The sequence below is a fragment of the Penicillium cataractarum genome (genome assembly GCF_028827025.1).
Source record: "Penicillium cataractarum strain IBT 29864 chromosome Unknown utg000004l, whole genome shotgun sequence".
Classification (NCBI taxonomy): Eukaryota; Fungi; Ascomycota; class Eurotiomycetes; order Eurotiales; family Aspergillaceae; genus Penicillium; species Penicillium cataractarum.
Genome location: NW_026622740.1, coordinates 1,322,962 through 1,350,308, shown reverse-complemented (window position 1 = coordinate 1,350,308; position 27,347 = coordinate 1,322,962). Strand labels below are relative to the sequence as shown.

Sequence of the window (27,347 nt, the reverse complement as noted above, 5' to 3'; positions counted from 1 at the left end):
GCGCGTGCCTGCAGGGACACCGAGGTCAGCTCAGTTTGCACTTGAATACCCCAGATACTCACATACTACATCCTGCTGTCCATCCTACTCCGACTGCCGATCACAAGAGTACAGGGCAAGCTTAGTGCCCTATACCAAGCAGACTACAAAAGTACGAGTTTAAAAAACCACGCAAAACATAGACCTTATCAGCCGCATGTCATCACCCAAACAGTAGTGATTCATTCAGTTTCGCAAAACACACCTAGGAAATCCAGGTGAAGAATAACTCAAACCACAGAAAAAAAAACTCCCATGGTCTCCCCGAGGCCGCCCCCCATTCATTGTACTCATTGCCCGATGCCGGTCCTGCGAAACAAAGAGGTAGAGGAAAGAATAAAAAACAAGAACAATGACGACAAAAAAACACAAGATGCCCTTATAATCCAAGGATAAGACTCCACAAAAGCTCGGGTGCCCCAGTAGATCCAGATCGTCACTCTATGACATGTCCACTTTTTGTTTCGCCCCGTTTTCCTACGGACCCATCTTCAAGAGGGGACCCCAGGACCCCATTCGGTTAGAGCGCCGGCGGGAAGGATTGGAGAAAAGGTAAGGAGGATAGAAAAGGAGGAAGAAGATGAGGAGGCTGGCGGCTTGCCGTCGCTCGTAGATTCGATCTAGGCTGCTAAGCCTACGCCTTGGATACATGGGGCCAACGGGGAAGAGGCACGCATGTTCAAAGGACGGATTATAACTCGTCCTCGAGATATTTGTACACAAATTTGAAGTCAGCCTTGCGCCGGTTCATCCTATCGGGCAAAAATGGTAAGCACGTGCCTAAATAAAGGAGCTAGGGAGATAACGGAATGGGGAGTAGAACTAACCAGGTACTCTCGTAGTCAAAGAATCGATAGGTGCCTTGCTCGAATTCTTCTGTGATGTTCTTGGGCTCCTCGTGACGCTGGAACCATGTTTGGTATTGCTTGTGGAAGCGCCAACTTTGGCTCTTCAACGCCTTGGCAGCTAGGTACTGTTGATAGGTCCCTTGTCGGTAGTAAAAGAGATAGAACAACGTATCAGTATCAATCCGGCCAGTATCGTACAATCGTGGGTCGTCAAAGATGGAGAGAGGTTCTTGCGGGTAGTAAAGAGGGGTGTTGTAGGGATTTTGCGGCTTGTAATGCCGGGGCTTCTCTGCATCCCCGGGCTCGGGACACGTCGTGAGTGAGGTTGCAAGCAGTCGTTGCACTGCCGGCGTGGAATTGGCTGTCGCGCGTTCCTTGGTCACCTCGAACGAGTGAATCAGATCTTGGAGACCTGGGGGCAAATGGAATATTGACTCGTCACCCTCGGCTGCTTCCTTGGGTGTCGTCTTGCCATTCGTTGTCGCTTTACCCTTCACGCTCTCTGTCTTGGGTGTAGGAGCGGGTGCAGGTGAAGATGTCCCGGAGGCAGCTGCGCCAGCAGCTGTCTTGGACCGCACTGCCAATGGCACTGCCTCTTCCGATGATGATGCAGAGACTGCGGGGGGTGCTGATGGCCCCGCTACTGTCACCGGCTTAGCAACGGGTTGTACGGAAGAAACGACGGGCGAAGCTGTAGAGGACGCCTTGGAAACCGGGAGAACATGCGAAAAGGCAGGACTGGCACCTGGTGGTGGGGGCAGGGGCAGAATTCCCACTCCGCTCTTGTCGCTGGCAGCTGCGGCTGCGGCTGCGGAAGCATACTTGAGCGTTTCTCCAGGCAGACGAGTCGGTAGCGGAGCAGGCTTCATGCCTGGGGTGGCACTGGACGAGGCGGACGGGTGAAGAGTAGCAAGAACGGGGAGCGGCGACTTCATCTGTGTAGATGGCCGGCGATGTGACGTAGGATCTGGTTTCGAGACCTTCGGTTTGGGTTCTGGTTCGTCGTCCTGAATGGATTGGGCATCATGAGACGATACACGATCGTTCTCTGCTCCCATGCCGAATTGGGCCTCGACATCCTCTCCAATATCCAAGTCATCGTACAGCGTTTCATCCTCTCCGGAGTAATCAACGTTATGCCCTTCGTCGACATAATACTTGATACTCTCCTTCAAGTCTAACACTTGATTCACTTCCAAGTTGCCATTTTGTAACGATCGATTGAGGAACTCGAGCTTGTTGACGTGCCACTTATGACGTTCCGTTACTCGCGAGATGTCGGCCATACGGTTGGTCTTGTTCGCGTCCTTTTTCCCCTTCTTCATTTGTGCCTGCAATGTCTCTTCCTCGGCCTCCATGGCCTCGATCCGTTGCTGCAGCTCGTCGACCATGGTCGATAGGAAGTCGCAAGCTTCTACCTTTTCCTTTTCCTTTGGATCGAGTCGCGATGCGGCAGAGAGACCCTCTTTGGAGTAGGCTTTCGTCTTCATCTCCTTCTCAACGGCCTTGAACTGCTCCATGCACTATTTCGGAAACCGTTAGCCCGAACCTACCCCGGTTTTCCTTCCTTCCCCCCGCAGATGGACCAAGACCTACCGTCTCAATGGCCTTCCGCTGCTCGAGCAGTGGAGCCTTGTCCTTGACCTCATTGCCAGCCGCCCATGATTTGATCTGGTCACGGAACCTTTGTAGCTTCTTGATCTCGCGCTTGAGGTTCTCCTCGAGCTTATCGCGCTGGGTGGGGTTTGTGGCGGCCTTGACCTTCTCGTAAATGCTTTCGAAAGTCTGGATTCCTTCGGCGACCTTCTTGAAGGTCTTATCAATCTCTTGCTGCGTTTTTCGGGACGTCATGGTGATCCCGTGGTGGGCGTGGACTGGGGTGGGTTTCCCGTCCACGAGTGTGTGAAGTGAGTCGATGCGGTGGGGGCGGAGTTGGAGTGCGTGTGCTGCCAGGGAGGGGAGGGCGTAGCACAATCGATCGAGGTGGGAGTGGAGGTTGTGTTTCGCAGGGTGTCACACTGAGAAAGAGAGCTCAGAATGGCGGAAAGCAAGTGGAATGGCCTTCTCGTCGTTCTTTCGAGTGAAAGCTTCGAGGATCCCCGATAAGGAAGGCGGTCGGGCACCGGACTCGTAGAAGCAAGGTTGCGGCGTAAAGTGAGGGAGCTGGGTACTTACGCGTTGACAATCTACGATTGTTCTGGTGATTTTACAATTAGTAAAACTGCTTTACTGAGTCGGATCTCGCCTGACACGCTGATTGATGGCTAGTTGCTGATATCGTTCCAAGTGCGGAGGAGGGTAAGTGCACGGGCGGCTCTCCGAGGGACGCGCCTTTCTGTGGGGTTCTTCCGGTGGCTAATCACTTCGAAACTCCAGACAACCTCCAGCGGCCGAAGACAAGATGAAGAGTGCGCACCTATGTGACTGCAATTGATATCAAGTGATGTGGAACTAATCTCTCTTTAGTTGTCATTCAAAGAGTGAAGTCGGCGTCGGTCACGGTCGATTCGGAGTTGATCTCGTCCATCGGCAAGGGATTGCTAGTATTCGCCGGTGTGGGCAAGGATGACACTGAGAAGGAAGCCGAGAATCTGGTGAACAAGGTCTTGAAGGCGAAATTCTGGCCCGATGAGAATGGCGCACAAGTATGGACCTCTGTGGTGCTTCGCATATCCATCCTCGGCGCATTCGGTGCTGATTCTTTGCTAGTGGAAGAGGAACGTACAGGATATTGAAGGAGAAGTGCTCTGTGGTACGTTGATCGCTTTGAGAAGAGTCCCTCGATCTGATCCTTATACGTTCAACTAGTCTCCCAATTCACTCTTTACGGCAAGATGAAGAAAGGCAACAAGCCCGACTTCCACGATGCGGCCGACGCTTCAACGGCACGCAAGCTCTACGACCATTTCTACAATAAGATGCGCGAGACCTATGTGGCGGATCGGGTCAAGAACGGAGTGTTCCAAGCCATGATGGACGTGGAGCTCAAGAATGATGGGCCGGTGGGTGTCGACTACCGCAGTGAAGATGCGGCGGTACATTTGCCTATCTGGCTTCCAACCTTTGCGCCGCGACCGAAGTTATACTGACTGGCATTGTTCCTTTTGCAGGTTACTATCGAGATCGATACCAATCTTCCTAAAAAGGAGCCCAAGGAACCTAAGAAGGAAGAGGGCGACAAGGAGAAAAAGAAAGATGATGGAGATGACTCGGAGACCAGGCACGTCTTCGAGTTTAAGCTGCCCGCGGAACTGCTGGCATAGAAATAGCACATAGACCGGTCCATTGGCGTTCATGTACATAGATATTAGCATATTAGCATATACCCAGAGGTGGCATCAAATTCAAGCGACGGTATTCCACAGGATCATACAGATCACTCTAGTATATTTTCGGGGCCGAGCATGGAAGCTTCTTGAAGAAAAACCGCCCGTGAGCCGCCCAAAAAACTAACCCCACAGCACCTTCTTCCACTTCCACCTCATCCATTCATCTCAATCTTACAATCCTCTCTTGCCTTTTCACATCTCTCCTTTCCAATTTCCACGAACCTATATTCTCTCTCCACGACCCTCAACATGGCTGAATCTCGTGAGTTCCCCTCCTCTCACAGTGCGGGGTCCTCCGATCTGCCCGCGCGCTCTGCAAGTGAGAGTTGACAGCTGCTGACTGCCCCCCATATAGAGCGTTCTCGTGTCTTCTTTGACATTCAGATTGGCGACGAGAAGGCTGGTCGTGTCACCTTTGAGCTGGTAAGCTGAGCTTTACTCCGGTGGTTCGAGACGGCTTGATAAACTGACATTCTCCTCGCGCAGTTCAACGATGGTACGAAATGAACTCCGCCCGCTGTGACAGACCTAACCGAAAATCTCTTGCTAACTCTACCTGCTTCGATCAGTTGTTCCCAAGACCGCAGACAACTTCCGTGCTCTCTGCACTGGCGAGAAGGGCATTGGCACCCAGGGCAAGCCTTTGACATACAAGGGTACGTCGCAAATAGCGCTTTGCTACGGGAAATCGCCAAGCTAACCAACCTCGTAAAAAGGCTCCATCTTCCACCGCGTCATCAAGCAGTTCATGATCCAGGGTGGTGACTTCACCGCATTCAACGGCACCGGCGGCGAGTCTATTTACGGCGAGAAGTTCCCCGATGAGAACTTCGATCTCAAGCATGACCGTCCCTTCCTCCTCTCCATGGCCAACTCCGGCCCCGGTACCAACGGTAGCCAGTTCTTCGTGACCACCGTCCCTACTCCCCACTTAGACAGCAAGCACGTCGTCTTCGGTGAGGTGCTCAACGGCAAGAGCATCATTCGCAAGATCGAGAACATGCCCACTCAGTCCGACAAGCCCAAGACCGACGTGACCGTGGTGGACTGTGGTGAGCTCTCGGGTGACGACTGGGCCAATGCCGACAAGCGTGTCCAGGATGCCACGGGTGACCCCTACGAGGACTTCCCCGAGGACCACCAGGGCGAGGAGCTGACCGCACCTCTCGCCTTGAAGATCGCTACCGAGCTCAAGGGCTTCGGTAACACTGCTTTCAAGAAGGGCGAGCTTAACCTTGGCCTGGAGAAGTACCAGAAGGGCCTGCGGTACTTGAACGAGTTCCCCGAGCCCGCCGATAGCGACCCCAAGGAGCTGGGTGAGCAGATGAAGGCCCTTCGCTTCACCCTGCACTCCAACTCGTCTCTGCTTGCCAACAAGCTCCAGCAGTACCAGCAAGCTCAGAGCTGGGCCTCTTACGCTCTCCAGGTCGCCGAGGCTGCCAAGGCCAAGGATGCTGATCTTGCTAAGGTCTACTTCCGCCGCGCCCTTGCCCGTGTTGGTCTGAAGGAAGAGGAGGGTGCCCTCAAGGATCTCCAGGAGGCTACCAAGCTGGCGCCTACTGATGTCGGCATCACCAATGAGATTGCCAAGGTCAAGAAGGCTATCAAGGACCGTGATGCCAAGGACAAGGCCGCTGCTCGCAAGTTCTTCTCCTGAAGAACCCTGTTTTTCTCTAACGATTCACGACGTGACTCTTGTTTGATGTATGATAACGACATCATCGATACAAATTTAAGACTCCAAACATTCTTCTTTCTCCCGTCAGTGGGTAGTTTCCCAGTTACCTATCTAGATTGTTTGAAAGGGACGTAGAAAGGGACAACCAGTAAGAGTAAGATAATCCACTGTAAAACACCAAGGCCGTGATTGATAAAGGTAGTGAAGTGTCGAATAACAGAAAGCATAAAGCATTCTTCACTATTATGAACAGTAAGTACCCATTCATGTTTATGCGGACATTTCCTCCAACCCATCTATCTCACTTCTTAGCGGGAACTGGACCGAGTCTCGGCCAGGAAGAGCTCATATCGAGCTTTGCACTTTCGGCGCCAACTCTTCCCCCAAATCATCATTGGGACACCCATCAAGACCGATAAGGTGACTAGGATACCATAGCATGTAAATGTCCATCCATAAGAGGTGCTGTCAATAAACGGCTGTACGGAATACGAGATGGCGAAGTTGATCAAAGACGAGCAGATGGCGAGTACGACGACAAGTTCACCAGAAATCTAGAAACAGATACAAAGTTTAGAAGCGCGGAATTCAATAGGACAGAAAAAGAGGAAAGGAGTGAACGTACCCCGTCGAAGCATTCCATAGCATACGTCGTTGCCAACGTGGTTATCGAGACTTGTTGCGCGATCAGACAGCATAACCCGACAGCAATCGACATCCAGTGGTCCCCGTACGTGGCAGCCCAGCCATAGGTCATGTATCCAACCGCAGCAAAGCAGAATGGGAATATATACGCCCAGATACGCATTTCAGGTTCCTTGTAGCCTTTATTCCGGCGAGCCAGAACGAGAACGACCCAATCTGAAAGGGACCCGACGCCCATTCTAATGAAATCAGTTGGTGATAGGTACTCATAATTCGGAACATTCAATTTACCCTAGGAAATTGCCAACAAGCGCAGCCAAGAAAATCAATCCAGTCGAGCCCGCGCTCCAATTATACGGTGCATCCGTCATGATCTCCGAGATAGTATTGAAGGAGACAATACCCGCAGTGCATCCAAAGGCAAATTGGATACCGGCAAGCACGATATTGGGAAAGGCGAAAAGATAGAATGGTCGACGGAAGTATTGGAACCAAGTTGTCTTGTCGTCGGCAAAGTAATGGACCAATGCAACCTGCTGTTTATATGAACGTGGAGTGATATCCTCTCCGATACCGTGGCTGTCAATTTCAGAGATCGGAGGCTCGTTTTGAGTCTCCTTTGCAAGTTGTTCTTTCGGTTCAGCTTGGCTGCTTGAGTGGATGGGGTCAGGATTTGATGTTTGATTGAATCGGTACCGAGGGAACATGGTGTCGTCGAAGGTGAAGATGAATAGTAAAATGAGTACACCCTAGAACTGTTAGATTGCGTGTGCTTGATCAGGAATGCCCGGATGTGCGTACACATGCGATTGCCACAATTGGCGAGGACCATCGCCAGCCAATTCCATCGCTGATGTATCCTCCCAGAATCAATCCCAGGATGGAACCGAGCTGTTGGAAGAAGATGTAGATTGCAACCATACGGCCACGCTCATGGGTAAAGAACATATCAAAGATCTGTACATGATTAGCTCAAGATTTTTATCTTGGGATGGTAAAATGCATACTGTCAATTGAATCAAAGCCTGGTAAGCCGCAGTCCCGATACCCTGGATTGCTAGCATGATGTAGTACTGGGCAGTGCCGTGGTAGAAACCACCCCACACACTACCGCCCAAAAGGATAACCAGACTCATGATGAAGACAATCTTGCGTCCCAACTTCATTGCTGTCGGGATCCAGATGATGTTGAAGAATCCCAAGAGGAGATAGTTCAATGCACTTCCGCCATTCATGTTGGTCAAGCTGACGCCGGTATCTTCGGAGATTAGAGTCCATGATGCTCCCCAGTTATTCTCGCCGAAGGAGAATACACATGCGTAAGCCGAAATTAGGAACAAAGACCACAGTTTCTTGAAACGAGGCCAATTCTGAGGTATTGTTAGCATTGACCTGGCTTGGAGTCCCCAAGTTGAACAACAAGCTTTTACTTACAAGTGGATCTGCGAGAGAAGCAGATGGCTGCGGTATAAGTAGGATGTCTTGATTTCCAGCATGTGCGGCATCATGAAGGGTACGTGATGCTATAAAGTTCAACAACTCAGGCTTCGCATGATTTTCATGTTCATCCATATAGACTCTCACCGTCAACTAGATAGACTGTCCCAGGGACATCTAGATAGAGGTCATCTCCAGAGGCCATGTTCACTCCAGATTGGCAAAGCTTAGGAGTGTTTGCGAGCTCGGAAGATTCCTGGGATTTTAGAGAGCTTTTATAGATTGACTCACAGGTAGTATACCCTGTCAGTAGATATCTAGAAAGCCAACCATGATTTTACCGATTGGTCGGCCTGTGCCGCCTGGCTAGCGATCGCCGCTTTGCTATTGGTAATGATAACGCCAAAGTCGAAAGTAACAGAGGCATGGAAGCTCCAAGCGACGGCTCTTACCGAATACCACCATTGAATTAACTGAATTTCACAGAAGCGAGGCATTCATGTCAACCGTATCAGTGATAACGGCGCAGGGATCCAAGCGGTCGGTGCGGAGAAGCTTACCCCGGGTTTGAGGGGTAGGAAGGTCCACGCGATGGAAATGTCCCCATCCTCGATAAGCTAGGGCCACTGGTCGGTTTATCCGAGGCATTTAGCGCATCTATAAGAGAAAGCCACTCTGTTGAACCATTTATTTTGTTTTTCACACTCGGCTCGTTGTCCAAGACAATCTCTAATTAGGTTTCAAGCTTTCCTTCCCCGCGCGCTTCGCCAGAAATGACGCCACCAGTGTTGACTGCAAAATCTATGATTTTGATCATCGGAGCTGGGACATGGGGTTGCTCCGCTGCCCTCCATCTTGCCCGTAGAGGATATGAAAATATTCAGGTCCTCGATCCATTTGATGTGCCATCACCCATTGCTGCGGGCAATGATGTCAATAAGATTATGGAGCATAAGGAGGTCAAAGGTTAGTACATTACAGCTCCCTTCTGGAACCAATACTGACACTAAGATAGACTCTCACAAGGATCCTAAAAGCGTTGCTTTTGCTACCTGCACTCGAGCAGCACTAAAGGGCTGGAAAACAGACCCAGTCTTCTCCCCCTTCTTCCACGAGACAGGCGTCATAGTCTCGGGGAGTACGCCCGAAATAATCCAGCACATCAAAGAGGGAGAGATTGACCCAGCGCAAGGCAATTTCATAGCCCTTGATAATGCAGAAGATTTTCGCAAAACGATGCCATCCGGTGTCCTGACTGGCGAATTCCCCGGATGGAAAGGATGGTTCAGTCCGAAAGATGCGGGATGGATACACGCTCGCAAGGCCATGGTTTCGGCATATACCGAGGCGAAAAGGCTCGGCGTCAGATTCACGACAGGCACTCCTCACGGAAAAGTCGTATCTCTAATCCATCAAAATGGGGATGTGAGCGGTGCCCAAACTGCAGATGGTACTATCCACCGTGCAGATTACACTATTTTAGCGGCCGGTGCCGGGTCTGATCAGCTGCTTGACTTCAAGAAGCAGTTGCGGCCCACTGCTTGGACTTTATGTCACATTTCCATGACTCCGGAAGAAGCTCAAAAATATCGCAACTTGCCAGTACTTTTCAATGTCGCAAAGGGTTTCTTCATGGAGCCTGATGAGGACAAGCATGAACTCAAGATATGCGATGAGCATCCTGGGTACTGCAATTTTGTGAAAGACCCACAACATGCAGGGGAAAAGAGGAGTGTACCGTTCGCCAAACACCAGATTCCGCTAGAAGCGGAAGCTCGCGCGAGGAGTTTCTTGCGTGAGACAATGCCCCATCTCGCAGAGAGGCCTCTCTCCTTCGCTAGAATCTGCTGGGATACAGACACGGTTGATCGGGCGTTCTTAATCGATCGACACCCCGAATATCCTTCTCTGTTGGTGGCGGTGGGAGGTTCTGGCAACGGAGCAATGCAAATGCCATCCATCGGTGGCTTTATTGCTGATGCTTTGGAAGGAAAATTACAGGAGGAGTTGAAAACAGTGGTCCGCTGGCGACCGGAGACAGCCATTGAGCGAGATTGGAACTCTACACAGGGTCGGTTCGGTGGTCCCGACAGGGTTATGGATTTCCAGGATGTCAAGAACAATGAGTGGACTTGCATTGGATCCGGTGAATACAAGCTTTGAAGCTGAACACGACATATTTCTCACCTCGAAAGACAGTTCACTAAAATAAGTAATTACTCACTTGCAAAGGCACAACTTCCCATATCTTTCTTCACAACGTCAGCCTCAGGTCTGATGTCAAAGTCAAAAATATCCATCGGCACGCCAAGTGTGGTACAGGCATTCGGGATATCCACAATCCCCGCAATGTGTCCCTGTACCGGAGCGCATGAGAGAAGAAGATAAATCTGATAGTCCGAGTAACCATAACGTCTGAGATACTCAATCGCACGCAGGCAGGTTTGTCGGTATGCGACAGTGGCATCCAAAAAGTGCTGTTTCCCATGTTCATCAACCGAGAATCCTTCAAAGGTAAGGAAGCGTCCAGGTCCAAACTGTGGCTCAACGGGACCTGGCAAGAAGATTGGTGATTTCATATCCATCTTTGCCATGCCGTTCTTGATGACGGTGAACTTGAGTGTAATAACACCGGCCATCTCGATAGCGCCGCAGAAGGAAATCTCTCCATCGCCCTGGGAAAAGTGCAAATCTCCGACGGAGAATTTGGCGCCTGGGACGTGAACTGGTAGATAAACCTTTGAGCCACGGGAGAGGTTCTTGATGTCGCAGTTACCGCCGTGCTCAGGACGGCCCTAGGGACTGGTCAGTAAATGTAAACCGCTTTGATCCAATAATCCACTTACGGGAATGGTTCTGGCACCCTCCTTAGCCACCTTTTCCTTGATATCTTCTGTCGCACTTCCTGCATGCGCATTCACAGGTTGAGGTGGCTGTGCAACGATTCGGCCAGCAACGGTATTAGCTGCGATGAGCTCCCCCTCACGCTTATTCCATTCAGCCAAAACCTCGGCTGATGGCGCACATCCTAAGATTCCAGGATGAATCAACCCGGCGAAGCGGACGCCAGGAATATGCCGACTGGAACAGAAAATGCCTTCAAAGTCCCAAATTGCCTTTGCACTGTACAAACTATTACCAAACTGCTCACTTGGGAAGGGGAATGTTAAACCAACGCTTTGGGATAAATCTCGTCCAAGAAGCCTCCTCCATTTTCTTTAGCAAAGACTCCAGTAAACCCCCATGGCTGGTCCTGGAATGGCTGAACATCCTGAATCTCAACAAGCAGAACATCCCCCGGCTCAGCCGTGTCAATGTCGAAAGGTCCAGATAAGTAGTGAATTTCGGTCAGATCAACCGTTCGAACGTCCTCGGCCGAGTCGTCGTTTTTGATCTGTCCGCCTGTCCAGTCTAGACACTCGATTTTGACGACTTCATTGTTGGCAATCTTGCCGCATGCCGGAACTACCGGAGGACGTAATCATTAGACAAGATAATGCGATAGTATTCTTCCAAGCCTCACGTACTGTCAGGATGCCATCGGTTCTACCAAAAGTGAGTTCTTAGTTCCTCGTCTTAAGATTGAGGTCAAGTTTCAACATACATGTAGACCGGGTTGCTCGCGAGCATGCTTGTTAAGGTCAACTTTCAACGCGGTGCGAATTTCTTTAATGCCCATATTGAGAAACAATGGATCTCTTCGGTTTGAAAGCAGATAGGGATAATCAAGCGAGAATAAAGATGTTCAGATTGATTAAGAGAGCCCGTATATTAGGAATAACTGAGGGGTTGATAAGACAAGGAATATGGACGCGGTAATTGGGGAAGGAGCATAGATAAGGCGCAGCACATGTTGCTTCTCCGCAGAGGGGTAACCCGTAAGAAGCGATTACCACCAAAACTGATAGCTTTATCTCTCCAAATTTAGCGCACAGTCCTCGTCATTATTCGAACTCTGTCCTTTCAGCCAATTAGATTTGGTACTATTAGACTATCATAGTTACATTGGAGAATTTTTGACACATAGTATATACCCCGATCCTGTCGGGCTTTTGGAACTGTCTCCGGGTACTTTTGTTCGCACTCATCGTAGTCTCTGACCATTTGCGCCCTTGATAGTAGGAAACCCTCAGCTTCCACTTAAAATTACAGTTCCACAGCTCAACTTCATCGCAATTGTCGACGCGATCAGACTTCGGCCCAGCTTCTCAGATAGGCTCGACTAGTCGTATCCATAGCACAAGTAGCCACCCTGGGTGTTCATCACATGGGCAATCGTCGTGTTTGGCTTGATGTTGAAAGACGAGAGCTCATAGTGAAGAGTAGCATTCTGCCAGCCACCAGCCGGTTCAACATTGGCAGTCTCGTTCAAGGTAGGGCCGCTGATGTCGAAGAGTCGGTTGACAGGGTCTTGCTTCTGCCACAACCACCAAACCCGGTCAATGTACATATGATGCATGAAGAAAATGGGGTCACCGGGAGAGGACTTGATATCGGCCATCTAAGATGCGTCATTGTTAGTAAGACCATCGGGTACTGTATAAAGTGAGGAGGGAAATCCTTACCACTCCGCCAATGTAGGTGTGAACGCCCTTGTGAGGAATGTTCGAAATACAATCCCACCAAGGCGAGTACGTGTTGTATGCATTGCACATATCGAGGGCAGTGCTGTTAGCATTTACAACCGCATTCTCGGTGTCCCATGCGCGACGCAGGCAGTAGTCGGTGTCTTCATCACCGGGGCCAATGTGAAGCGTGTAGTTTGCAAAGCGGCCATCAGGGACACAGTTTCCAGAGCCGGTTCCATTTCCTCCAAAGGCATCAGCTCCCCACATAGAAGACTGCCACATGTCGCCACTATCCGCATCCTTTTGTTCGTTCCACCATCTTGACGAAAATGAAGAATTAGACTCATGCAAGCTGACGCAAAAATCATAGGATTCGGGTGTATGACTTACGGAATAGCGCCGGTGTAGCCACACTCATCACGGAGAAGTGTCTCATAGATATGCATGTAGTAGCGATGCCACGGCAAGAATTGACCCTTTGTCGAGTGGTAAGCAATAGGTATGGAATTATCATAGAAGGAAACATACGACATGGTGAATGATATCCGCATAGGCAGTGTTGGTCATGCCACGATGAAGAGCTTGAAGGTCACTGAAGCGGCTCGTTGTGGCCGTGAGTCCAGACTTTGCAGGACTGTCCATCAGACACTGAACAGCGTCAAGGAACTTGTTCTGCTGCGCCTTGGACAGATGCCGCCATTCTTTGCGAATGGTCATCTTCTCCTGGGTGCAAGTTCCAGTGAAATAGCCTGGAATCTCTGTCTCATGATTCCCACCACGTCGAACATGGGATTTGGCGTGGGAGTGAGAGGGCGTTGTAGCAACCGCACAAGCTATCACGCTAAACGCCGTGCTCAGAGTCGAAAGACGCATGGTTAAGGGGGAAACCCGATGATGGATTGAGAGTGTGATGAAGATAGTGAATCTTTAAAATTTAAATGCATGGCGAGATGCCAAGGTTTTATAACAGTGCTCTTGGTCCGGAAATCCCTGATTAATTTTAGAATTTAGAAGGGTCTACGACTCGTGGTTCAATCCTTTCCCCTGTCAGATAGCTTACTTCCTCCGAATGACCCCCGAGATGAAGCATGACGAGTGATGAAACGCGTTATGCGGAACTAGACATGTAGGTGGGACTGAATATTTCAAAGGGTACAATTACCAGGCGCTTTGCCATCGGTATTACTGTCCAGCTAAATCCCTTCAAGCAATCAGACTTCACTTGGGCAAGGGTTCTGCAAGTTAGATCTAAAACCCTTAAACTGAATATCTACCAGCCCTCTGTGGTTATGCCTCCTTTCCCTGTTCAATAGGGCCTGTTGAAGACTTTGAAAAGTCTTAATTTCCAATTTAGCCATCAAGTTTAGCCTCACCGCAGATAATCAAGATAGCTGACGTGGCAGGGAACTCGATGGTAGCTTAGACTTGAAGCGGGACCCTGGGGCTAGTATACTTCATTTCTGACGATGGTTGGTTCTCAGTAAAGCGTAATCCGCAGGCGAGTACGGAGTCCAAGTGAACATGTTCCGCTCCATGGCTGAACGCTATAATCTATATTAGATGTCTTGGCATTGGCTCCTGTCCAATAGACTGAGCGGATCTTTAGATAATCTAGACCAGCCTTACGGGAGGGCAACGACTTGACCGGATAACATTTTACCCTGAGTTCCACTTTCCGATCATTCAAGTAGAGCCTCCGGTTAGTTAGTTTCACCTTATAGATAGGCTGTCTGGCTGGTCACTCAGAGGTGCCAAGACTTCAACACTCTGGGAGATTCGTGGCCTGGAGCCCCTTCGAGAAAAAAAATCTGATATGCCCATACCATTAGGATTGTATTTCTATGGCTATCACTATGGTCTAAGCTTTGATGCATCTGCTTAGTGGCGTTGATGGTACAAAAGAGTGTATTTTAGATTAGACATCTGGATGGAATCAAGTCCTGATCAACCACTCCAATTAAGTGATAATCAGATCAGCGCCGGGATTCTCATACCCTACGCATTCGGAAAGCTACCGAGATCTGTCAGATAATTGCTTAGAATCATGTTCGCATTCGATTTTGCCCATCATGCAGCGTGGCTCCACTTTCGCTTTCTTCAACGTACGGAATGACGCGGCCTATTCTTTTCCGTCCTGCGCTCCCCGTCGGCCAATTCAAAGGTCCCTGGTTAGATGCCGAAGACTTTCGGCCTTCTCGTCCCCGAATGAAGTATAATTTCCCGGCATACTGCCCAGCATGAGATATTCAAATCACCGTACATAATTTACTTTGTGCCACCCTGTCGTATTCAGTTATACTAGGCGACTCCTTGAATTTGATCACAGATGCATTATCATTGTTTGCATCTAGATAGTTTGAGATTCAACTTCCTGCTTCGAAAAAGGCCCTTGGGGCCCTGATCAAATACTTGAGCGGAAATTGAAATATGAAGAGGTTTTACAAAGCGATCTTCCAAGGGGCTACGATTGATAGCTCCGGCTATGGGTACCGCGGCTCGCTGGTGAAACACCTATCAACACAGATATGGATCTTGACAGGCTGAGTGTATTTTCTCATTGGCCGTCAAAATAGTTCAAGAGAACTTTTTTCCAGGGCTGGAGGGGCTTTCCTTAGCTCCAGCTTCATCTGTGACAACATTGAGCTTGTCAATATTCTCAAGAGACAAGTGGAGGAAGTCATGCTTGTTCTTCCATGTCACTTGACTCTCTGCGAAACCTTCACTTTCTGCAGGGGTAGGTGGTGGGTCGGTGATTTTGGTGATAAGGTAGGCCGTGGAGGCCTCGGCAACTCCATACATAAGCACGCCGATAAAGGGAGTCTTCAGCACTACCGTAAAAGCAAAGGCAAATCCAAACAATACCCCTTCCCTGTCACGGAACCAGCGGCGCTTTTGTTCAGGCGTGAATTTAATACGGCGGAAGTACGGCTCAAGCTGAGGATTATGTTAGATTGCAGCCAGTACGGAGTCAATGGTGAACGATAGACTCACGAGTTCGCGCATCAAACTTCTCGACGCAAAGTACGTGTGAAGGAATTTGACGATAAACGCCTTTGGAAGGATCAACCCCACGCCGAAGATGACAGCAGCAGGAGCTGTGCCGACATGACTGCGGAACGTGTAGAAACTTGTTGCGGGCATCACGAATCGACCAATAACAGGGACCAGAGAAAGCAGGTAGAGTCCGAGAAGCATTCCCATTCTTTTAGCATATCGATGAAGGAACATCATGATAGCCTCAGTCTTAGGGCGTGGGGATCGAGCGCTGCCCTTGGTTGGGTACATGACCAAGCTAGGGTAGTACATGGCACGCAGGGTATCGGGGTTCTCGGATTTGTGCTTTTGGATGTATGTGGTGTCAACCCACTCGATCGATTGCATGAAACTAAATATACCAATCAGCTATTATAGTCGTGGTGTATTGAAGCCGGTGATGACCAACATTTCATCCAGTGTGGGAGTCACGTATCCCATCAGAGTCATCAAGAGGAATGGCACCTGAAGCACAGACTTGGACATGAATTCCATGCCCCCCAAGAGTTTATCGTCCCATGTAGCATGGTCCAAATTGATGATCCACGAGAGTATATACAGGGCAAGCTTTAAGACAATTATCTTTGGATATCATATCAGCAAGCCATGACCATGAGAAAATTCGAGTTTCCGGACTTACCGGGATCTGGACAATAAGCTGAATGACAACTCCCACGCCCACAGCGAGAGCCGCTTGACGGAAATGCTCATACTTGAAGAGATCAGGGTTCTGCAAAGCCCGAACAGCTATTTCGTCAGGTTAGCTTCCGGTACCATGCAAATATCTCATCATGTAAATTGAGCTCCAATTGAAGACTCTTTGGGCAGCGCAGAGAGAAGCTGAATAAGAATTGATCATGAGACTTTGGGAGAATGATATATTTCAATCCTCGTTTGGGCCTCTGGATAGAAAAAGCCCTACTCCAGAAGATTCAACCTTGCGCAGAGATAGTAGGAGGAACATACTTCCTACAACAGTGAGCTGAAAGCCGCGGATGACCGCATTGGGCTCAAAATTGGACATGGTCAAGCCCTTCTCCATGCTAGATGTAGCTCTAGGCGTATTCTTTTTTTTTTTTCGGTTCTTTGGCGAGCCCGGAGAGTGAGAGGGACCAGGTTATCAATAATGCAGGCATCCGCCATTTATGGTTGCGTCACGCACAGTCACCTGACACTTCGTGCCTGAGGCAGACTTCACATGTCCCCCGCGGGCGCAAAGCCGCGCGACGAACATGGGGGAGAGATAAGCCGCGATCTTCAGCTCCGAGCGCTTCTCCCTCCACCATGCCCTCCCGATGATCGGGTCTTCATGATACCACCTCTCGGTCATCTACTACCTTTCCGCATTCTGTCTTGACGATGCCCGGGCCTCTGAAAGAGTCCTCGGGCCCAGTACAGTCCATTCGCCGCACGGTTACTCTTCCGACGAAGTTAAACCCACAGGCGCAACGCGGTTCGGCGGCGCCAAATCTCTCAGAAAACGTCATCTTCTATCATCCCTCCGCGAAGATCGTTCATTTCGCGCCCAGGGCACTCGTACCCATCCCGTCAAGTTCCGCGCCGTCCGATTTCGACTATCCCGTTGACACGATCGAGACCCTCCCCTGGCGCTCGGCCACCGAACGAACCGTCGCAACTGCACCCCTCAGGCTGGAAAGAGGGTTGACTGTGTTTTTGAAATGCGGAAATGTCGTTCATGCGATCTTGAAAAACTCACAATGCTGGTGTGTGGATGGCGTCTCGAAATTCGTGTTGCGCATTCGCCCTCTCACCTATTATCGGATCGAGTTACCACATGAGACTGCGGAGGATATGGCGCTAGTGGAGGATCTCAAGACTGCGTTGCCGACTGTGCTTCGATATGAAGTCACACCATGCCCCTTTAAGCGCGCGTTTACTGTTGACTTGCCCGAGGAAGCCACGGCACCACGGCGCAAGAAGGCATGGAGACCCAAGGAACGCAGAGATGGCGTTCCTTTACTCTCGGCAACCAACCAAGGTTTCCTTTGCGATGGCAAGACGGACTGGCTAGATTCTGCTAGTACTGGCGACGACACGGATGGAGCTGCTACAGACGACAGTGGGTTGACTCCCCAAAGAACTCGCAGCACGACGTCAGAGGCTGTACCGGGTGGTGATGAATCGCCAGTTTTTACCAATGATTACGGTACAACCCTTAACCCCGCGCCAGCCAGACGCTCCGTAACGGAAACGCCGCAGACTTTCACTAGCCTGCGGGCGAAATTCGACGCAACTCCTGTTCTCGAAGAATCTTCGGTCTCTGATGAGCCGGAGACTAAGGAAGAGGCTCGGAAACTTGATGAACCCGTACCTGCCAGGGAGCCAGTGGTTCAGGAGACCAGCAAAACGGACGAATCTCCTAGCCTAGAAGACCCTATCGAGCCCGCAGTAGCTTCAGCAGTGGGCGACGCTCTCAAATCCCCGGATACTTCGTCTCCCGAAGAAACCGCGGAGCTACCAGCCACGTTGCGAGAAGAAACCTCCTCCGCAGATGACTTGCAATGCCGGTCCGTGCTCCCAACAGCTGTGGAGGCTACTGTCGGGGAGGATGTATCAAGTGCTGTTCACATCACCCGTTCTGACGAGACCGAAGATGAGCCTGGGCCCAAAGCCATTCAGGAATCTGAAGATGCTCCTGTGCAAGCGGAAACTCCAGCCTCGGCAGAAACCGACGCTCCTGAACAGATTTTGATTCCACAGGATCTCGTCTCGGAAAGCTGCTCGCTTCCCGATGAAGATTCTGGTTCAGAGGCAGACCATGACAGCTCTTTTTCGTCTACGCCGGAATCATTCCATTCCGTCGATCTTCCTTCGTTGCAAAGAGTATCCTCTTCCCATATAAATTATACGGAAACTCACGACGATGCCCTCAAACCAGGAACTTCCGTTGCTGCTTCTGTGGCCGAGCTCTCTGCAAAGCAAGCTTCTATAGCCGTATCATCCGAGAATAACCTGTCTTCAGGAATGGATGTTGCCAAAGCCCGCTGTTCGCCGAAGCAAGCTGAAAGCAATGCTCCGCAGCCGGAACTGAAGATGCCAAAGTACATAGTCCGAGAGGATCCACCGAAGAAGCCGTCGTTGGGAATCCCTTCGGGCAAAAAATTGGCTGTTACTAGTGCGACCTCACCGGTCACAGATTTCCAACATATGAGCACTGAATTCCGTCGCCGGGCACAGGCAACCAGACGACGTGATGTCTCCCCTATGCCACCATCCTCGACCATTTACCAACCTCCCCCGAACGACCACGCTTCTTCACTCCTTACAAAAGCGTTGTCGCTCGTGTTGGTACCACCAATTCACCTTTTCATTATTCTGCTCCACGTTGCGGCTCGCATCGTCATCAGCCCCGCACTCAACTCTACTCTTGGTGATTCCAGCTCAGGATCCCAATCATCTAATAAAAAGCCCCTTACTGAGGATGACTTCAGTTTCCCCTTGGAACGTGAGGCGTCTTCCGAATATGAAGATGCCGAGATGTCCAGGAAACTGGATCCCTGGGATCTTGACTAACATTGTCAACTCAGTTCGACTCGGATCTCTACCCCCCTTAATCATTCTTACATTCTCTGTGATTTCTTGACGCTACTCCTGATTTAATGTGTACCCTTTCTTTTGCATGTGACACCACGATTTACCCCCTGTGTTATGTACTATTGTGTGATGATTATCTTGAAGCTGTTTGCATGGTTCCTACGAGGAGGACATCTTGGGCATGGGGTTTGTTCTTTTCTGCAGCCTTTTCTGTATTATAGCGTTGCATATTACCATTTGGAGGAATTCTCCGGCACCGCATGTTACGACAGCTATTAGTTGATAATATAATCTTTTGATAAAGAAGTTGTAACCTCCAGTTAGCCCACTGAATGGAACTTCCGCCTCAGATTGTAAATAGCCCAGTTTTGAGACGTCCATCTGTTATGGACATCTATGCCTTTACGAATCTCGGCTGGGGATGTATACCATACCTATTCATCCTGCGGTACCTATAGAGTGTGCAAAATATTTGTGGACACGGCTGTAGCCTAAGAACACTATGAATGTGGGTTCCAGAATGTGTTTTTTTCTATATATATCTTGGGAAGCTGACAGCGAGCTGTACTTACAGGAAGTAGATTATATATTTCCACCCCTATTCCTAAGAACGCTCACTCTCGAACCCATCCCTGGCTGTTGACCTTCAAATTATACGTATGACTTGGTTACCTATGGCCCAAGTATTCCATAAGTCATTTAGATCTTGGATGGAATGGATGGTGGTTCATCTAAGCGAGTGTTGACAGCAAGGGCCTCCTAGCGAGTGTCCTCGCGGTTTCCTCTTACGGATCGCGTCTCCATGTTTCAAAGTGGGGGAATTTCTTGACCAGGAACTGCCCAAAGATTGATTGGCCCACCGATCAAGCCACCAATCTCGGTTCCCCCAACACAAAGCATAGTGGGGCTTGCTGATCCAGGAGACATCCAGATCTTAATCAACTGCATCGGAAGTTTAAAGCTCTATCCCTTTCTCTGGAGCTTGTTGTACTTTGAGCATCTGTTCCAGTGATCGCGATGATCGATATAACTCATATTTTGGTCATCGGCGCCCTCGTGGCGCTGGGATATTTCATGTTTAATGGCTCGCGACACGATCCTCGTGAACCACCGTTTGTGACCAGTGGTATCCCAATCTTAGGACACATGTTCGGCATGATGTGGCATGGAGTCGGACACTGGGGTAATCAAGCGTGAGTACTTCCCTCCAGATTGTGCGGTATCGTGGAGCCTAGATATTGATGATATCAACAGTAAGAAGCACCCCGAGCAACCCATCATTAGCCTGGATATGCTCTTCACCAAGTTCTATGTAATCACTTCGCCAGATTTGATGCAGGCTGTGCAACGCAATGCCAAAACTCTCAGCTTTGAGCCGCTGCTGTTATTCGGCGCCAGGAATATTTCCGGCATCTCGAACCCAAAGACTCTGGATATCCTCAGGGAGACGGATGCTGGCGGCCAGGGTCTGGGCTCCAAGATTATGCATGCCATGACCCCGACACTCGTGGGAAAACCTCTGGATCTGATGAATGTTCAGATGATCCGGTTGATCCAACCATTAATTGAGAAGATGGGTGAGACATCCACTTTTGATCTATACGAGTGGTGTAAAGATGCCACCATGGCTGCCAGTACGGAAGCTACGTACGGCCCAATGAACCCTTATAAGGACAAGGAAATCCAAGATGCGTGGTGGTAAGTTAAACCTTGTACTTAGAAGAGAATGATCCCAATACTAAGCATGATTTAGGGACTTCGAAACTGGCCTTGGCGCACTTATCGCTAATACGCTACCGTGGCTCACTGCTCGGAAAGCATGGAAGGGTCGCCAGAAGGTCGCCGATGCAATTCTGAAATACTTGCAAGAGGGCGGCCAAAACCAAGGATCTGAACTTACTGCTGTGCGATGGAAGGCATCCATGGAAGGCGGCCTCAGCATCGAGGACTACTCCAAGCTGGAAGTCGGTATGCTAATTGCATTCGTCTCGAACACCGTGCCTGCCATGTTCTGGTGCCTCTTCGATCTGTACGATCGACCAAAGCTTCTTGATGAACTACGAAAAGAAGTCGAGGCGAATGCCCTTTCCGTGGCTACCGATGGGACACACAGCATTGACTTGACTGCCATTCGGGAGCAGTGTCCTCTCTTGCTTTCCACCTTCCAGGAAATTCTTCGCACCCGCTCCAATTCCTCCCCAACACGTCTGGTTATAAAGGATACGGTCCTTGCAGATAAATATCTCCTCAAGGCTGGAAATACGGTCAGCATGCCATCGATTCCAATGGCACGGCGCCAAGAAGTCTGGGGTGATACCTCCGAGGCATTCGATGAGCGTCGTTTTATGAACTCGGGCGAGAAAAAGGAGGCTCGACGGGCTGGTGGATTCCTGACGTTCGGTCTATCGCCAACCATCTGCCCTGGCCGCCACTTTGCTAGCTCTGAGATTTTGCTCCTGGTGGCCATGGTTATCCTTCGGTATGATATCGTTCCCGTTGGTGGAGTATGGAAAGAGCCGAGCAAGGACACTTCGAGTATGGTCTCAATCATGGGGCCCATCAAGGAGAAGTTCCCGGTTAATTCAACACCAAGGAAAGAATACGCAGGAATCAAGTGGGGATTCCACGTGGAGGAAGGAAAAGGGCAGTTCCCACTGGTCATAGGGTAGATATTAGTATAAGGCAATAGGGAGATTACTTTACGAGATACAACCACGCCAACAGGATGTCCACCAACAGAATCGGTGAATTGGACTTGTAAAGCACAAGTGTATGTTGAAAGAATTTTATGTACACCTGAGAATAATCTCGTAACAGGGTCATAACACAAAGGTTTTTGAAACAAGTGGCCACCACTAAACGCCAGGAAATGCAAGATAAACGGAGCCATATTGGCGGATATCACACCACGCGCAGCCATTAAGCACCGTCGTGAATAAAAGAGAATCATGACATCTATGCCTTTGCAGCCTTTGTAGCTCCACCCTTGCCCTTCGCCTTGCGCTTGCTGCGGTCCCGCTTCTTCAAGCCAGTCATACCGGCCTTGCAGATATCGGCATAACGAGTGTAGAATGCTTCCAGGTCACTGGCATTCACAACTGTAGAGAACTTGATCTTGTCCTTTGATGAAGCCTTCTTGGTAATTTTGCCATCCTTGCTTTCGGACTTGGGGTTCGGGGCATTGGTGTTGCCGTCTGTGGCACGGATGAGGATGGATGGCGGGGCGTTAGAGACGCCGTCGATGAGAGGCTTCTGGGAGAGGAACACCGAGCCACGAGCCTTTTGAGAAGTTTTGGAGAGAAGATCGGCGAGAGAGGTGAAGAACTGGTGATAGTAGCAATATTAGCATTGTCATGGCTACTGCGGGAGGTGGTCTCGTGGCTGAATGTGCGGAATACACATTAGCTCCCGAAAGTATCAAATGCTTACCTCCTCGTTGCTCAAGTGTGGCACCATCTTGAAAATTGAGCGTTATGGCAGGGCACGCAAGAATTGACGGATCGTGCAAGCTGAAGCTCCGTAGTCACGATGCAATCGGCCAGCAACGTCCAAGAGTCTCTCGTGGGGGAAACTCCGCTGTGTGTGGGTCGCCGCCTTGTGTTTTGGCGGGCAGAAAATGCGGCAGTTTGAAAAAGTTCGCTCACCGCCCGATTGTCGGTCTCTTCTTCGACCGAACGGTGCCATCAATAGTAGAACACAACAACCATGCCACGTCCCCAGCACAATACAACCTCCCTCCCACGTGGTTTGCGTGCGGAGCTGGGGATCAGAGATACTTATGGTGACAAGAAGCGCCAGCGCAATGGACCTGCGAACCGAAAAGAACGCCGCCAAGCAGAGCGGAACAATAAGAAGTCGGGGAGACCTGCTGCAGCGCCAGTGAAGAAACCTTTCCAACGACGACCCCAGCAGAAGGAAGAAGAAGATGATGATGATGAGGATGAGGATGACTTTGATTTGAATGAGGAATCATCCAGCGATGATACACCAGTTGCGCCGGACAACAAGCGATCCTCAACCCAAAAGCTTCAGTCAGACTCCAAGTCGGTCGTGGAACTCAAACCGAAACGGCCGCTCGAAATGAAGGATGAAGAGGAGGATAGCAGTGATGATTATGATGGGCAATCCGAAGAAGACGAGAGCGATCAAGACAACAGTGATGAGAGTATCCCACAGGGTGCCCATATTTCAGCAACTGTCAAGTCCAAGCTGGCACAGGATGATGCCGAAATTGCTGCACTGGAGAAGAAGCTCGGTCTCAAGAAGGGAAAGAAGCTTCCAAAGGCATTCGCTGAGGATGGATTGGAGGATCTGATGGGAGACTTGGGGGAGGCGTCAGAAGATGATAGCAAGAAGCGCAAGCGTGAAGCCGATGAATGGCTCCAAAGCAAGAGACAGAAAGCCTTACAGCGCCAGGCTCAAGTCTCTGAAGATGAAGATGATGACGATGAAGACGAGGAGGAATTTGATAGTGAAGATGATATGGACAATCTGGACGAGGAAATCTTTGGTTCGGAGGAGGAAGATGAGGATGCAGAGGACAGCGAGTTCGATGGTTTCGACAAGGAAGAGGAGGCAACGCCAAAGAAACGAGAAAATCCATATGTGGCCCCCGTTCCTAAGTCGGAAGCTACAGCGACTCAAAAATACATTCCGCCATCATTGCGAGCTCGCGGAGATCCCGAAAGCGAAGCCCTTACCCGATTGCGCCGACAGGCCCAGGGACATCTGAACAAGCTGTCCGAGGCGAACTTGGTGTCCATTCTTGCAGAGTTTGAGAAGCTATACCGGGACCATCCGCGCCAAAATGTTACCTCTACGTTAATCAGTTTGCTAATGGGTCTCATTGGTGAACGATCCGTTCTCAATGATACTTTCATCGTCCTGCATGCCGGTTTCATTGCTGCGGTGTACAAGATTATGGGTATGGACTTTGGTGCTGAAATTGTCCAGAAGATCGTGGAGACAATGGACGCAGGTGGTGATGAACGTGGCAAGTTTGAGGGCAAGGAGTACATCAACCTTGTTTCCCTCTTGTGCCAGCTGTACAATTTCCATGTAATTGGACACCCTTTGATGTTTGACTACATTCGTCTCTTTTTGCAAGAAATTACCGAGACCAACACCGAGCTCCTGCTCAAGATTATCCGGAGTACGTGATTTCCTATGTGCTGATTTATGACTTATCTAACGTTCCAATAGACGCGGGTCCTCAACTACGCCAGGACGACCCATCCGCGCTCAAGGACATCGTCCTGCTAATCCAACCTGCCATTGCAAAGGTCGGCGAGGGAAATCTATCAGTCCGTACCAAGTTCATGATCGATACTATTACCGATCTCAAGAACAACCGTGTCAAGTCTGGAATCGGCGCCAGCGTGACTTCGGAGCACATTACGAAAATGCGCAAGATCTTGGGCTCTCTGAACAACTCCCGAGTGATCCGTGCATCGGAGCCTATCAACATCACGCGTTCGGATATTCACGACTCTTCCAAGAAGGGTAAATGGTGGCTTGTCGGTGCAAGCTGGAGGGAAGATCCCCTAGTCTCTGCCCGCCAAGAGCTGTCCGATATGCAGACGAAGGGCGCCGATGCTATGGAGGATGACAGTGAAGCTGAGCCGGATTTGGGAGATCTGGCTAGAGCCCACCGTATGAACACGGATGTGCGTCGCTCGATCTTTGTCGCTATCATGTCTGCGACAGACTTCCAAGATGCCCATGTTCGGCTTCTCAAGCTTCGTCTCAAGCGTGCGCAAGAATTCGAAATTCCTCGTGTTCTCTTGCATTGCGCGATGGAGGAAGAAGCTCATAACCCCTATTACACTCTGATTGCACGCCGTCTTTGCGGAGAGTCCGGTCGCCGTCTTAAGATGTCATTTATGTTTGCTCTCTGGAACATCTTCAAAAGGATGGGTGAACAAGGCGATGACGAAGAAGAGACAGAGTTCGACGCTGACGACGAGGAAACCGGTGTTAGCATGAAGGCTGTCGTCAATCTGGCCAAGATGTACGGCATGCTCATCGCCGACGGCACTCTATCACTAGGTGTCCTGAAGAACCTCAACTTCGCTTATCTCCAACCCAAGACCAAGACATTCGTCGAGCTCTTGATCATCAGCATCATCCAACAGTCGCAGAAGACTAAGAAAAAGAAGAAGAGCAAGTCTACCTCTGACGATGCCAGGGACGAAGAGTCTCTCATGCAGATCTTCTTGCGTGTTCAAGAAGCACCCCAAGCTGCCAAGGGCTTGATCTTTTTCATTCGCAAGGTTGTTGCAAAGACCGACCTTGTCACTGAGAAGGAGCAGAAGCTGGTGCGTTGGGGTTGTAATGTGGCCGTGGATGCTCTCAAGGCTATTAAGGAATAATGACGACTGTGGGTGGATATGGAGGCATTGTGATTTGATTCTCATCTAAAATATACCCCTTGTTAGACGTACATGTCATGGCTGCATTCAAATGAACATATCAATCAGCTGTTTCGTTGCACATAGCTCATACCGGCATCAGGCGTAAGTGTGATATAGTGTAGCTGTTACGTAGCCTGCTCGACGTGGTCCCATTCCGTAGCAATCAACCATTGCTCTGCTTTACTAGATTCATCATCGCGAGGCGCCTCTGTCTGAAACTCATTGGCAGTAGCCAGGGCTTGATATTCTTCAAATGTGACGTTCCAAGCCAGGCCCCGATGGATTCCCAATACATCTCCTTCCAGGATGTAGCCTGATCGCAGCCCATGGGCCCCTGATGATGGTCCATGCAATTGAGGCTTATATCGCGAAGGCCCCATAATCAATATATTAAGAAGCTCTTTCTCCTCATTATCGTCCGTCGGTAGACTAGCCACCTTCTCAGCTCGAACAAACGACAGCGCACCAGAGCTACTCAGCACTGCCGGTCTTACCTGGAGCACTCGAGCAGCCACGAGATATCGCCCGAGATCCGTGGATACATCACCCGTCGTTCCAACTGCCTGATTCGTGGCATTCAAGGGCTCATGCTTAGATCCCATCTCAAGAATCCAACTGCGTACCTCGGCGGCCATACCGCCGGGCGCATAACCCACCCCGGAGCGGTTCTTGCCACGCCGATGAAGCGTCCTCGAGGAGGGAGAGAACGGCGCTGGTATATCCTCCAAAGCAGCATTAGGTGACGGCGAACGGGGAAGTACGAAAGCAGGTTTGCGTCGCTCTGGCGGCGAGGTTGGCTGGGTTGCGGATGGTGTCTCTGCTCGAAACGCGGGCTGACTGCTGCTCGGCTTTTGCGTTGAAAGAACAAATCTTGGGCGACTGCGGAATGGCGTTTGTGTGCTCCCAGGTGTTGCTTCTAGTGGCGCCCAGGGTTTTACGGATGTGACTGGGGTTGCTTGGGTGCTCTGGTCCTGCGCCGCTGGACGCGGTAATAATCGAGGAGCGGGTGTTTGGAGAGGATCGAATGCTGGACCTTGCGGCTCTGGAGACGACGAATGTCTTTGCTCTAGGGTATTTGGCAAGGGTTGACCTAGATTCTGAACCCCTCCCGCGGAGAGCCGCTGTCGTTTGTTACCATCTCTAGTTGGCGCGAAGAGTGCGTCAAACTCAGCGTCCAGCGGTCCCGGTGTCCCTGGACCAACAGGTGGAGAGCTAGCGATAGAGTCATCGGCCAGCTCATTGACCCCGTTGTCACGGGTATCTGCATTGCCCAACCAGTCGCCGTCATCCGAGTCTTCGATCACATCCCGCTGCCGGCGCGGTTGAGTACCAGCTTGTCTTGGTTGAGCTGGGGTGCGTGTGACTGGGGCAGTCGATGGTGGCGCATCATCGTCGACAATCTCAACATCACTTCTGCCTTTCTGCGGTGTTGATTGCGATAAGAGGAACCGAGGCGAATTTGCAAATTGTGGCCCGGCGCTGCGACGCGTCGGTGGATGGCGGCGGGACAGGCGGAAGGGGGATGGAGTCTATGATCGAGTTTATGAGCATAGCTGAGTAGATCAGGCTGATCGCTTGGCTTACCACGGGCGGAGGCATTTATTTAGATTTAAACACCATTGAGAGAGCGCGACGTTGCGCGTCTTGGGCGCATTGAAGTGGTTGGAGGTTCGCGTTGGAGAATTGGAGATTGGAGATTGCGGGGAACATCATCACTGGAACTAAATATACTCTAGAGACCGCAGAACCTAAGATAGACAGGTATAATCTATTTTATAAACAGTATATTGCTGATTTAAAAA

The 27,347-nt window shown here is 50.3% G+C and overlaps 13 protein-coding genes across 13 annotated transcripts; 6 read left to right on the top strand and 7 right to left on the bottom strand.

The window, feature by feature from the left end:
* Window positions 1-730: 730 nt before the first annotated feature.
* Window positions 731-2,738, bottom strand: N7496_005035 (CNOT2/3/5 family protein; the record flags this gene model as incomplete). The annotated part of the gene is made up of 3 exons (XM_056697964.1): window positions 731-791; window positions 867-2,410; window positions 2,484-2,738. The coding sequence occupies 3 exons, from the start codon at window positions 2,736-2,738 to the stop codon at window positions 731-733; spliced, it is 1,860 nt and encodes a 619-aa protein (XP_056556489.1).
* A 550-nt stretch (window positions 2,739-3,288) lies between these two features.
* N7496_005034 (D-aminoacyl-tRNA deacylase) lies at window positions 3,289-4,150 on the top strand (the record flags this gene model as incomplete). The annotated part of the gene is made up of 4 exons (XM_056697963.1): window positions 3,289-3,307; window positions 3,354-3,608; window positions 3,696-3,922; window positions 3,998-4,150. The coding sequence occupies 4 exons, from the start codon at window positions 3,289-3,291 to the stop codon at window positions 4,148-4,150; spliced, it is 654 nt and encodes a 217-aa protein (XP_056556488.1).
* A 315-nt stretch (window positions 4,151-4,465) lies between these two features.
* Window positions 4,466-5,873, top strand: N7496_005033 (peptidylprolyl isomerase; the record flags this gene model as incomplete). Its single annotated transcript, XM_056697962.1, has 5 exons — window positions 4,466-4,478; window positions 4,572-4,639; window positions 4,703-4,712; window positions 4,786-4,872; window positions 4,933-5,873. 5 exons carry the CDS (start codon window positions 4,466-4,468, stop codon window positions 5,871-5,873), a joined length of 1,119 nt encoding a protein of 372 aa, XP_056556487.1.
* Window positions 5,874-6,202: 329 nt separating this feature from the next.
* Window positions 6,203-8,181, bottom strand: N7496_005032 (putative MFS transporter; the record flags this gene model as incomplete). Its single annotated transcript, XM_056697961.1, has 7 exons — window positions 6,203-6,448; window positions 6,520-6,778; window positions 6,831-7,288; window positions 7,341-7,496; window positions 7,547-7,909; window positions 7,974-8,062; window positions 8,124-8,181. The coding sequence occupies 7 exons, from the start codon at window positions 8,179-8,181 to the stop codon at window positions 6,203-6,205; spliced, it is 1,629 nt and encodes a 542-aa protein (XP_056556486.1).
* Window positions 8,182-8,749: 568 nt separating this feature from the next.
* N7496_005031 (NAD(P)/FAD-dependent oxidoreductase) lies at window positions 8,750-10,139 on the top strand (the record flags this gene model as incomplete). The annotated part of the gene is made up of 2 exons (XM_056697960.1): window positions 8,750-8,942; window positions 8,992-10,139. The coding sequence occupies 2 exons, from the start codon at window positions 8,750-8,752 to the stop codon at window positions 10,137-10,139; spliced, it is 1,341 nt and encodes a 446-aa protein (XP_056556485.1).
* A 53-nt stretch (window positions 10,140-10,192) lies between these two features.
* On the bottom strand, window positions 10,193-11,655 carry N7496_005030 (acetamidase/formamidase family protein; the record flags this gene model as incomplete). Its single annotated transcript, XM_056697959.1, has 5 exons — window positions 10,193-10,771; window positions 10,823-11,099; window positions 11,153-11,441; window positions 11,504-11,522; window positions 11,581-11,655. 5 exons carry the CDS (start codon window positions 11,653-11,655, stop codon window positions 10,193-10,195), a joined length of 1,239 nt encoding a protein of 412 aa, XP_056556484.1.
* Window positions 11,656-12,198: 543 nt separating this feature from the next.
* On the bottom strand, window positions 12,199-13,417 carry N7496_005029 (tyrosinase family protein; the record flags this gene model as incomplete). The annotated part of the gene is made up of 4 exons (XM_056697958.1): window positions 12,199-12,477; window positions 12,542-12,863; window positions 12,935-13,020; window positions 13,073-13,417. The coding sequence occupies 4 exons, from the start codon at window positions 13,415-13,417 to the stop codon at window positions 12,199-12,201; spliced, it is 1,032 nt and encodes a 343-aa protein (XP_056556483.1).
* A 1,701-nt stretch (window positions 13,418-15,118) lies between these two features.
* Window positions 15,119-16,619, bottom strand: usgS (transmembrane protein UsgS; the record flags this gene model as incomplete). Its single annotated transcript, XM_056697957.1, has 5 exons — window positions 15,119-15,478; window positions 15,536-15,929; window positions 15,987-16,159; window positions 16,218-16,324; window positions 16,544-16,619. The coding sequence occupies 5 exons, from the start codon at window positions 16,617-16,619 to the stop codon at window positions 15,119-15,121; spliced, it is 1,110 nt and encodes a 369-aa protein (XP_056556482.1).
* Window positions 16,620-16,936: 317 nt separating this feature from the next.
* On the top strand, window positions 16,937-19,111 carry N7496_005027 (uncharacterized protein; the record flags this gene model as incomplete). Its single annotated transcript, XM_056697956.1, has 1 exon — window positions 16,937-19,111. One exon carries the CDS (start codon window positions 16,937-16,939, stop codon window positions 19,109-19,111), a length of 2,175 nt encoding a protein of 724 aa, XP_056556481.1.
* A 1,038-nt stretch (window positions 19,112-20,149) lies between these two features.
* N7496_005026 (cytochrome P450) lies at window positions 20,150-21,801 on the top strand (the record flags this gene model as incomplete). Its single annotated transcript, XM_056697955.1, has 3 exons — window positions 20,150-20,325; window positions 20,387-20,830; window positions 20,886-21,801. The coding sequence occupies 3 exons, from the start codon at window positions 20,150-20,152 to the stop codon at window positions 21,799-21,801; spliced, it is 1,536 nt and encodes a 511-aa protein (XP_056556480.1).
* Window positions 21,802-22,087: 286 nt separating this feature from the next.
* On the bottom strand, window positions 22,088-22,588 carry N7496_005025 (signal recognition particle 14 kDa protein; the record flags this gene model as incomplete). Its single annotated transcript, XM_056697954.1, has 2 exons — window positions 22,088-22,456; window positions 22,562-22,588. 2 exons carry the CDS (start codon window positions 22,586-22,588, stop codon window positions 22,088-22,090), a joined length of 396 nt encoding a protein of 131 aa, XP_056556479.1.
* Window positions 22,589-22,837: 249 nt separating this feature from the next.
* On the top strand, window positions 22,838-25,503 carry N7496_005024 (MIF4G domain-containing protein; the record flags this gene model as incomplete). The annotated part of the gene is made up of 2 exons (XM_056697953.1): window positions 22,838-24,284; window positions 24,335-25,503. The coding sequence occupies 2 exons, from the start codon at window positions 22,838-22,840 to the stop codon at window positions 25,501-25,503; spliced, it is 2,616 nt and encodes an 871-aa protein (XP_056556478.1).
* A 167-nt stretch (window positions 25,504-25,670) lies between these two features.
* N7496_005023 (uncharacterized protein) lies at window positions 25,671-27,144 on the bottom strand (the record flags this gene model as incomplete). The annotated part of the gene is made up of 2 exons (XM_056697952.1): window positions 25,671-27,074; window positions 27,130-27,144. 2 exons carry the CDS (start codon window positions 27,142-27,144, stop codon window positions 25,671-25,673), a joined length of 1,419 nt encoding a protein of 472 aa, XP_056556477.1.
* Window positions 27,145-27,347: the final 203 nt, after the last annotated feature.